Source organism: Nelusetta ayraudi, unplaced genomic scaffold (assembly GCF_046127955.1).
Source record: "Nelusetta ayraudi isolate G7.1 ecotype Tasmania unplaced genomic scaffold, CSIRO-AGI_Nayr_v1 ptg000120l, whole genome shotgun sequence".
Lineage (NCBI taxonomy): Eukaryota > Metazoa > Chordata > Actinopteri > Tetraodontiformes > Monacanthidae > Nelusetta > Nelusetta ayraudi.
The window spans coordinates 723,949-735,000 of record NW_027466170.1 but is presented as its reverse complement, the minus strand read 5'-3'; the positions used below and the strand labels follow the sequence as shown (position 1 = coordinate 735,000).

At 48.6% G+C, this 11,052-nt stretch overlaps 1 protein-coding gene across 1 annotated transcript in view; it reads right to left on the bottom strand.

The window, feature by feature from the left end:
- dpf1 (double PHD fingers 1) overlaps positions 1-11,052 on the bottom strand; it is a 37,698-nt gene that overhangs the window by 22,425 nt on the left and 4,221 nt on the right. Inside the window, 4 exon segments of the mRNA XM_076049748.1 lie at positions 107-234; positions 858-965; positions 2,513-2,673; positions 3,237-3,266. Of these exon segments, the coding sequence (XP_075905863.1) occupies positions 107-234; positions 858-965; positions 2,513-2,673; positions 3,237-3,266 (427 nt within the window).

Below are 11,052 nucleotides of genomic sequence, written 5' to 3'. Positions count from 1 at the left end.
GGAGGGCGATGCAGAAAGATGACAAAGAGGAGGGAAACTCCCGACATCAACAACAACAGAGGTGGGAAAGTGCTGAGCAGCAGCAGCAGTGAGGAGGAGGCCTCACCTGACACTCGCTCATTGGCTCCTCCTCCTTGGCCTCCACCTTCTTGTCCAGGGTTTCCCCGGCCAGCAGCGACTCCAGCACGGGGCCGTCCGGGATGCCGCCCTCCTTCTTTAGCGACGCCTCATAGTCTGAGGAAATAGGAAAAAAACATTTTTACAGTCAGAGAAAACAGCTTAAGATTGGCACAGTCACGCTGACACGCCCGGGTTGTGCTGACAGCGACGCATTAAAAAAAAGAGGATTTTATTTTTTTTGCTTATTTTGTTTGATTGTTTGCGACAGTAAAAAGCTGCCTTATCTCGTGTGCAGGCAGCTGACGAGAGTGTTTTTGTCGGAATGATCCACAAGATAACGCGTTGGACCTTTAAAAAAAACATTTTCCTCCTCTGCGACTCATATAAAGTGCACATTTAGTTGTGAGGAAGCTCAAAGTGGAGCCACAGACCCGCGCACAGTCCACCAAGACATTTAAACCATCAGCTTGTTTTTAGATTTTTCTTCAGCGAAATAAATAATTTGAAAGCAAATAAAAATGAAAGGTTTGAGGTCAGCATTTATTGACCTTGACATCATTTTTAACGATTTCTCCTGCTCTGTAGCCGTGTAAAGTGCAATGTAAAGTGCAATATAAATAAATGTATTACTATTCATTATTGGCATTAGTAAAGAGCTGGCAACCAACACAACATGTCGAATATTCTGTCAAAAACGAGAAAAGAGAAAGTGAAATGTCAAAGTGGCCCTCGCGTACCGATCTTGAACTCGATGGGGACGAGCCGCGGGTCCTCCAGGATGTTGAGCCGCCTCTTCTTGCGCCAGCAGCGAGCAGGATACGTGTACAGCTGACCGGGGGCGTGACCTGAGGAAGACGAGGAGAGGAAGACGATGGTTCAGCCCACAAGCGTGAACAAAAAGTGGAATATTAGCGTTAAATAACGCCGGCAGTTTAACAAGTTGGCTCCAGGTACTCTGGCAGCTGTTTCGCACCACAATAACGACTCCGCAGGGGTTCATGACCAACGTGACGAATCCAAAATGAAAGAATTTAATTCAGACAGTTGTTGTTCATTGATGTTCAATTAACATTTCATTTTTATTTATTTTTTTATTTCATTTTCCGTCTTTAATATAATGTTGAAATACATTCTGTTCTATGTGACGACGTGTTTTATGTTTTAGCTTGGCTGCAAAACCAATTTCTCCCATTGGCAGTAAAAAGTTGGAGTTGAAATTGACGTCGTGCCAGGACGTCAGTTAGCAACAACACGGCAGCGGAGGATGATGGGAGCTGCGACAATAAATACTCGACGAAGGCGGTACGCTGAAACTACCCGGAGGGGAAGGTGAGTTTTACACGCATGTTGCATGTTCTACTTGGGTTTGCTGTGGGTACCTCGGCTTCCTCCCACAGTCCAAACACCTGAGCGTTGGCCCAGTTGAAACTGTTTGTCTGTCTGTGAGGCCCTGCAGTGAACTGACAACTTGACCAGACTGCAGCAGGAGAAGCAGCTGATAGAAAACGGTTGGATTTCTTGGTCGTGATCTAACATAGATACACAACACTCCCACCTGTAGGTGGCGCTGGGTAAAGAGGGCGGAGACCCTGCGCTTGTGTGCGACGTCTAGCTGTTGTTCATTCACATTTTGAAAGTCTAAAGTTTGGCACTGACAAACCAAAAGTAGCTTTGTTGTAAATGTTTACGATTGCGATCAATTCTAAATTTTGTTCTCATTAATTTGAGTAGAAAACAAAGAACACTTTGGAAACAAAGAAACACTTTGGAATAATCAGCCAAGAGAATAATGGTAATAAAACTGAAAGCCTTGAATCTCAAACAGACACAACATTTGTATTAAAAATCCAACCACTGTTTGTTTTCGCTCTTTAAAAAAAAAAAGGGTTTCATGTGAAAACTGGCAGACAAAAGAAGTGCTCTTGCAGACGGCAAGCTGGGCCTGAAAACTCAAACACAAACACCGCAACACACACACACACACACACACACAGACACACACAGGGGCCCTCTCTGGAATAGTCGGTGCCAGCGGCGTATCGTTGCCTACGGGGGTGTCTGATTCTTTGCCAAAACACACCAACGGTACAGGGAAGGACGCAATGAGGAAACACCTTTGGGAGAAGTCGGGCGAGCGGAGGAGGGGTGGGGAGAGAGGGAGAGAGTGAAAAAAAAAGTTTACGTGTGAAAGGTGGGAAGAGGAAAGGGAGAGAAGAGTGGAGGAGAGGATGAGAGGGAGACGCGGGACGAGAGAGAAGAGGGAAGTTTGCAGAGCTGAGACGGCCTCCAGCAACTTGGTGGAGTTCTAGCCACTTCACACACACACACACACACACACACACGCACGCACGCACACACAGACAGACAGACAGACAGACAGACACACACACACCTGGCCCACGGTGGTTCTTCTCCATCCAGATGTAGCAGTTGCTCTGGGCAACGCCGGTCTGGGAGTCCAGGAAGGGGAGACGCATGGATCGCTCGGCGCACAGACGAGCATTGTAGCTGCGGCAGTGTTCAATGGCCTCTTTGTAGAACTCCTCTCCGAGACTGGGACGAGAGGCGGGAGGTGGAGAAAGAGGAGGATGAAGGAGGGGAAGGAGGAGGAGGAGGAGGAGGAGGAGGGAAGGTCACGTGCATGTCAAAGGCGAAGGACACGGAGGGGAAAAAACACACCTGGTGCTCAGCAGGTTTTTTTGATCTCTGCACGATTGATTCCTTCAGTCTGTGCTGATTGTTTGCACGATGGAACTATTTTTTTTTCTGGCAGCTGATTGGATGCAAGATTTCACCCAGTGGAACGACCCCCCTGTCAATTGTCTTGCGTTTCTGTAGCAAAACTGCCATCTCAGTTGAGTTTACACGATGAAACTTTTCACATCTGTGCCTTTTTTTTATTTGTAACTGCTTGTGTTGCGTAAAGGCATTTGTGTGCAAGAGAAATGCTCCGTGTAGATTATGCACTCCACATTTTTGTTTGTTTGATGTTTTGCGTGTGGCTGCAGACATCTCTGACGCCTGCGTGCGTGTGTGCAGGTCGAGAAGGCCACGTGAGGCCACAGCAAACATAGCAGTCTCGTATACGTGCACGTGCTGCCGTCTCCCTTTCTTACCTGTTCTTAATGACTGCACCTCCGGATTGCCTGCAGAGGAGGAGAAAAAAAAAACCACAGCAGAGATGTGATGAGTCACTCCGCTGGCTCTCGGTCTGTTGTTTAACTTTTGCACCCAGTCATCAACACACACACACGCGCGTTCGCAAACACACATAGTTCCTCCGCCTCTCCCGTCAACCCGTCCTCTCCGGTACCACCCTGCTGGGTGCAGACATCAAGGTCATGCCGACACGTAGACGGCAAACGCACACCAAGCTACAGCCAGACAAACACAACAGAACACACACACACACACACACACACACACACACACACACACACACACACACACACACACAAGCTCAGGAAGCCAAACTGGCTCCAAGCTGCTAAACGCTGCCATTGATTATCTATTTGATTATTATGAGCTGGGAAGCTCAAAGCGCATGAACCCGTCGTCGATATCTGGTTGCGATCACAAGGCGTGTTCATAAACAAGTATGGATTTCCGTAAAGGTTTAGCTCGTACGCCGGCGTCTGACTCAAACTGAAAATCGATGCCGGGGAAAATTCGGGCGTTTGGGGATTGTGGAAAAAGGAAAAAGGGAAAAAACAAAAGACATAAGAACTGCAGTGGCTGCACAACTGTCCGCGCGGCGACAACCAGTTGAGCAGCGGACGCAGATGCACTGTGCCAGCGGCCGACCTGAAAAGACGTGACCCTCGTGTGAGAATGTCGAGTGGAATCAACCGTCCTGTTTGGGGCAGAAGAAAAAATATAAATAAAGGACAAATTTGGCCGCAGCTGCTTCGTCCGACTGAGCGGGCACTGGCGAGAGACCGACAGCTTGTGCGTGGCATCGTCACTCTGGCGGGGAAAGAAAAAAAACCAAAATGGCCCTGCTAAAGCAGTCAACCTCACAGGCTGGACATGTGACATTTAAGGGATGTGATGGAGGCGTCGATAAGTAGGCCACGCTGTGCCCATGTTGGTTAATGTGTCAGCGGGATCGGGCCGCTCGCCTTCCTCCCAAACAGGATGTTCTGCACAGCCCAGCGCCGACGCTCGTAACAGTGAGAGTATTTTAAGGGCCCGGACTGAGGTGTGTCACTGGTTATTTATCTATTTTTATGCACGCTGTCCCCACCTTTGGGTTCAGACCGAGCTTGCAAGGCAGCTGAATGGCTGAGATTTTCCATTGGAAGAAATTTGCCCATCCGCTCCTTCAAGTGATTCTGGATAATCTCTGCATCCTGTAAGCAATCAGCCTCCTGCTGAATTGCGGAAAGCTGTGTTGGAAGCAGGGACCGAGTGCTGCAGGTTGCACTAAAAGTTGTTTCCCCGCCTGAGCCTTTGCTGCAAAAGAGATCTGCAAGGAGATGCAGGTAAATGCATTTAAGAAGGACAAAAACAGCACGGGTAATGTTTTGTTCAAGGCCCACACATCCCTGTTCGCCACAGGTGAGGTGTGTGTGGCTGCTGCACCATGAGCAACCATTGAGCTGCTGCTGTCTGCTTTATTCTGCAGTTAAAAAAAAAAATCTAAATCAGATTTTTCCTCTTTGAAGGCAGAAGCTCCGTCCAGCCGCCTTCCAGGATCATTCCAACAGGCTTCTTCCCCCTTCCAAATGTTTTCTATGGGCTTTTCCCAAGATGGATATGTGAAATGCCTTCCAACAGACTTGGGGAATGTTCCATCTGGCACGCTTCTTACACTTGAAGCAGATTCAAAACCCAACCAAAAAATAATAAAAGGCCCAACAGGCGACAATGCAGCGCGCTTTCCGCTGATGGGCTCTTCAGAGAAGATCGATATCTCGGCGCTCAAATATCCCGTTTCCAGGGACGCACGTGCACCTGTCTGCATATTAATAGTCACGGGGGTGGCGAAGGCTAACGCACTCAAATACAGTCGGGGAAAAAAAAAAAGAGCAGCGCTCTGAAGAGCTTTACGTGTTGCTCTTTAAAATATTCAGAGCGATGTGTTGGGGAGGGTGAAAAGTAGACTTTGAGGCTAACGCAAGAGACCAAACCGAAATACCAGCAAGAGGGGCTGGAGCGGAGAGGGAAAAACACTCAAAATGTAAAACGTTTTCCCCATCCACCTCCTCCCTCAGCGTCCCCCGGACCCCTCCCTCTCCTCTCCTCCCCCACCCCCTTCCCCACCACCGACACTTCAAAGCCACTCCCTTCCATCACCTCCATTCCTCTTCCCGCCACTGCCTCTAGAGGTATTGGAATAATTCTGTCCCCCTCCCTCCTTCGATAATAAGTTGACAGCTGCAGAAAATGGCTTCTTTCAATTTGGGTGCACTCAATCTCATTATTTCGTGATAGCAGGAGCCGCGTGACTGTTTGCTTGTTTGAAGGTGCTGAGGCACTCCAACTTGGAGGCTGAGGGGATGGAGACCAAAGGGGAGGGAAGAAAGAAAAGTTTGGAGGAGAGATTCAAGTTAAAAAAAAAAAAAAAAGAAAAAAGAAAAGTGGCGAGGGCACATCAGGAGAGAAAGTGAGGGTGAGGTGAGGAGAGAGGAGGCAGAAAAGGAGGGCTGGGTGAGAAGGGAATGTTAGTCGGAGAGGATGGACAAAGAGAAAAGTCAAGAACACTCCAATAACAGAGCAGGATGACCTGTGAAAGGACACGTCGGACTGATAACAGTCCATCCTCCAAACTCTCTGTCTGCTCAGCAGCCGCCGAGCTCAGTTTTTTTTATTTATTTTACATTTTTTGTCTTTTTTTCCCCCCTCTGGACTATGAAACCCCTAATTCAGCTGCAAATTGCTATCATGGAAAATCAGGCCCTCAACATCAATTTGTAAAATGATAATCCTCGGCTCTCGGATGTGATTCAAAAATCAGAATTGAGGGGGTGGAAACGGCAGAGAAAGCACAATCATCAAACGTGCTGGCCTGTTTGTTAAATAGCAAAGTAAACCTGAATAGCTGGGGAATAAATCTAAGCTTAATTGAGAGCACTGTGTGCACAGACAGAGAGGTTTCAAATGAGATTTCAAATTATGAGGCGCAAACTGTTTTTTGTTGTTGTTTTTTTCCCCCCCTCTCAGGTAGGTAAACAGGTTAGCTTCAGCCGATGTCTGCCAGCTACTTCAGTAACAATCAATCCAGAGAGCAGAGATGTGGTTATAGTTGTTGCTTCCCCTCCTTAGACCGGCGATGTGTCGGCGAGAAGCAACTGCTACGCTGAAACACTGAAGAAGCCGAGGAAAGAGAAGCTTGTTGACCACAGGTACGTCTTACATCACAAACTCCCGCAGTAAAGCCGACATCCTGCTAGCTGGCGTTCGAGTCCAAAAGCTAACTGACGTGTTGTTGCTGTGACAGATTTTCTCAGGCATTGACATTGTGGCGTGTGTAGTTAACGTGAGATACATTGTGTATCTCTACAGTCTTTACCAAGGGTTTGCTGCGTGCCTTTAAAAATGTATGCTGGAAGTAGTAGTAGAAGGAGCACAAAGGGTGGTTTAACAAATCTGATTGGTCCACTTCAATGTAAGTGTTTGTCCAGTGACCTTCCAACTTTTTCCTCAGTTTAACAAAGGCTTTTCTCAATGGATGTGTAAGATAAATCCAAAACGTCCTATCTATCAGGTTATCTGTCCAATTCGCCAAAGAATAAGTCTGACCGACTAGAGGAACCCAATGTTAAGTATGAACTGTCTCTGTGCAAAAGAGATGTGACAAATATTTCAAAATCTTTTTTTTTCATTTGCATGTTTTATAGCCTCAGATCCAAAGGTAAGGCACGTTTTGAATGTAGCCAGCCACGTTGCTTCCTGTCCGACAACAATTTGTGCCACAATAACAAATTGCACCTTCACATTGTCTGTGCAGTGCATTAGTATCCACTCCACAAAGACAGAGAGGTGCGGCGAGGGGAGCGCAACGCGTGCTGCACCTCTCAGGCCTGCGGCTGCTCCTGCGGTCCGCTCCACCAGACAGCTGGCGGAATCTCCGACCGCAGGGAGAAGCTGAGGGAAACCCGTCGACCTACCGCTGAACCGCACCGCACCGCAGCCGCGAAACGGCACAGGACCCGAAAAAACCCTGCTAAGCACGGTAAGCAGTTTGGCTGCTCCGGTCATTTTAATGACCGTTATATTTATTTTTGATTTGGCTATTTTTCAAAGGCAGGTTTTTTTTTTTTTTTTTTCTATTTAAAACACTAACGAAGCCTCATTAGCGAGGAGAGAAACACCAGCTGGATTGGCGCCAGCCGTCTTGCAAACTGTAGCTCGCCACCGAAACTCATCAGGCAGGAAACACCAAAGGAGTCGGGCATTCTGCAGGCAGCCGAGCTGCAAACAATGTGCAGTTTTATGCACCAATCCATGCAAATGAGCTTTTAGTATCCAGGCAGTGTGAAAGTACAAATATACAATATGCATTGATTCCACTCCTTGCATGGTATCTCTGCGAGGATTCTATCCCGCCCTAAGTCCATTTGTTTGGCCGCGTTAAAGTAAATGGCGCACAAACTGGTGGAGTTTATTCATACCTGCCGACAAGATGACCAATGCGAGCGCTGTGTGTATTTAAAGTATGAGCGCCCTGCAGCCACAGACCTGCAACAGATTTGGAAGGTTTGAAGAAAAAAAAAGAATAGAGGGGATGAATGCAGTGTGGCTGTATGTGGCGTGTGTGAGTGTTAAACCCACAGCCTCTGAGCAAACAGCAGGGAGGAAGAGGCCTCCGCTGAAACACTGAAGAAACTGGTAACAGCGGGACACACACACACACACACACACACTCCCACACACACAGTCATGCTCCTGCCAGGCAGCAGACATACAGCCTTCCTCGAAAGCAGCGCCGCCCCACCAGGCTCACCCTAGGTGAGCTGTTGTCTGGCTCTCTGGGCGATCCCTCAAGTGCCGCCCAGCAGAGGCAGACCACCCTGACACACACGCGCACACACACACACACACACACACACACACACACACACACACACACACACACACACACACACACACAAGGCTGTCCCACCGCTAAAACACCCACATGCTCGCATGCCGGCAGCGCTTGCTGGCTACGCAGCAATTAACCACGCCAATTAGCTGGTGTCCCAGACCCAATTAAGAAACACAGAGCTCCCCCTGCAGGTGAGAGCACGTCATTGAAGAAAATCGATCAAATAAGAGGAAATAATAATAATAATAATAATAATAACAATAATAATAATAATAACAATAATAATAATAAAATTACTTTCAAAAATTTCTCCCATAAAACTACCAGCTTTGACAGAAGATTTCATTCTAGCAATGGTTTCCAACTGAGCTAAATGAGGTAATTAAACTGGAAGGAAATTGAGCAGTTATCATGTTAATGGCTTCATGAGGGCTGACACTCGGGGGGGCCGTTCATCTTAAATCTGGGAGGGTTTCAAGAATATCAAAATAAAAAAAACACCTCAACACCTGGTCGGTGCACCTGTAGGTGGTCCACCGCTGGCCACTGCTGCATGCTGCCACACACACACACACACAGACACACACACACACACACACACACACACACACACACACACACACACTAATATCAGACTGACTGCTGCAACCCTTCCTCCCCTCCCCCCAGCGCCCAGCCGTCCATGGCTGAACTCAACAGATTAAACTATGCAATATCACCCTCACCAATTCACCCCCACCCTGCCCCTCCCCCCAGCCTCACCCCCACCACCCAATTCAATTTCTTCTCCCTTTCTCTCTCTCTCTTTCTCTCTGCCTCTTTCTCTCTGCCTCTCCTTCTCCCTCTCTCTCTCTCTCTGTGTTCCTCTCCTTCACTCTCTCACCCCGGCTGAAATGATTCGTCTTCTCTCTCTCTCTCTCGCTCTCTCGCTTCTCCCGATCTTTGTGTGCACGCACATGCACATTCCCCCGTTCTTCTTCTTCTTCTAAAGATTGCTAGGCTGCAGCAGCAGTGGCATCAGGGGCATACTAAATATATACATACTGTATATAGAAAAACACACCGGGAACACACACACACACACACACACACACACACACACACACACACACACACACACATACATCCAGCAGCAGCAGCAGCAGACCAACTCCTGCGTGTGACACTGTGCATGCTAGTCACAAAGACCAAGGCCACGTCTGCACTGAGATCTGGGACTGACAGACACACACAAAGGTCTAGGAGTGCATTTGTGTGTGTGTGTGTGTGTGTGTGTGTGTGTGTGTGTGTGTGTGTGTGTTGCTGTTTGTGTGTGTGCTTGAAGGGGCAGCGTACATCTGCCACACCACCAGCTGGAAAACGTCAGTTTCCCTGAATTTCGCTGTCACAGCGGATCTCCACATATGTGTGTTTAAGTGTGTGTGTGTGTGTGTGTGTGTGTGTGTGTGTGTGTGTGTGTGTGTGTGTGTGTGTGTGTGTGTGTGTTGTCTGCGGCTGACGGTTTGCATATTTGAACGTGGCAACAGATCTGACAGACAGCCGTGCAGAGCAAGGACGGGAACACAAAGGCAGAGCCGCCGCGCAACAGATCGTGTCATTTCTGTCAGAACTTTGTGTTTGAGCGCGATTTTAATGAAGAGTTAGGTTTCGTTTCTCTGCCGCCGCTGCCCGTCCACTGGGTGTGGTTATATCGGAGATGTTACAAAAACCACTGATCACGAGTGTCGTTCAATGTGTGTGAGCGTGTGTGTGTGTGTGTGTGTGTGTGTGTGTGTGTGTGTGTGTGTGTGTGCACTGTGCAGCACGTTCTGCATCGTGTGGGTCTGGGTGATTTCTGTGTCCCCTCGACGACCGCACGAGGGGTTAAACACGCCGACTGTTGTCGTGTTGTGTCGGAGCGCATATTCCTTGTCAGCTCGTGTGTGTATGTGTATGTGTGTGTGTGTGTGTGTGTGTGTGTGTGTGTGTGTGTGACGCCAATACAGTAGCTGGCTGGGTTGTGTATTGGGGGCAGTACATCAGGGCAGGGCAATCTGCCTCCGAACGGCTCCTTCAGGTGAGATTTATCGCCACTGCACTTGGCCCTCTTATTATGGCAATGGCTTCTCTACCCCCTTTTGTACGTGCACCCCCGTGCACGTGTGAGTGCACGTGCATGCGAGTGCACGTGCGTGCCGTCTCGCGACGACCCCCACCAACCCCACCCACCCCACCGCACCCTGCGCCCCACACACGTCCTTATTAAAGTGCTGCAGAGAGGTTCGTGTTGACTCCGCCCCTCCACGACTCCTGAAGCTCCCGAATCCAGCGGACGGGAAACACTGGGAATAATAACATCCACTGGGAATGGATGGAGCGGAGAGGGGGCGAGTCTGACTCCTCTTCCGGCGCACCTCTCGCATTTGAACCACAAGCTGCAACCTCCAAAAACTTCCGTCAGAAAATAAATAAAAATAAATAAATGAAAATGCAACTCCGCTGGCTGGGAAGTCACACGAGGTCCTACAGCGAGCGGAGCTGACTGACAGTCGGCTAAGGTAGCACTGGAGAAATGGGTCATAGCGCTAAAAATACTTATCTATGTCTCTCTCTCGTTCTTTCTCGGCCTCTCGCTATCCTGTCTTCTCCGAAAGGGAGAGACAAAGTGAAAACAGATAAAAAGTCTAAATAAGGGGAGAGATGATGAAAAGAACAACTTGAGGAGAGAAATACCCTTAAAAACATCAGACCTCAGGCCTGCTCCCAGGAGAATAAAGGAGGGAGCGGGGGGGGAAAAAAAACCTGGGAGCAAGAAAGGGAATAGGAGAGCAACAGCAAGGCGTGCACTTCCAACACTATGTGTGCGCGTGTGTGCGCGTACGTGCGCGCGCGTCTCCCTACGCACGCGGGTGATGCTGCAC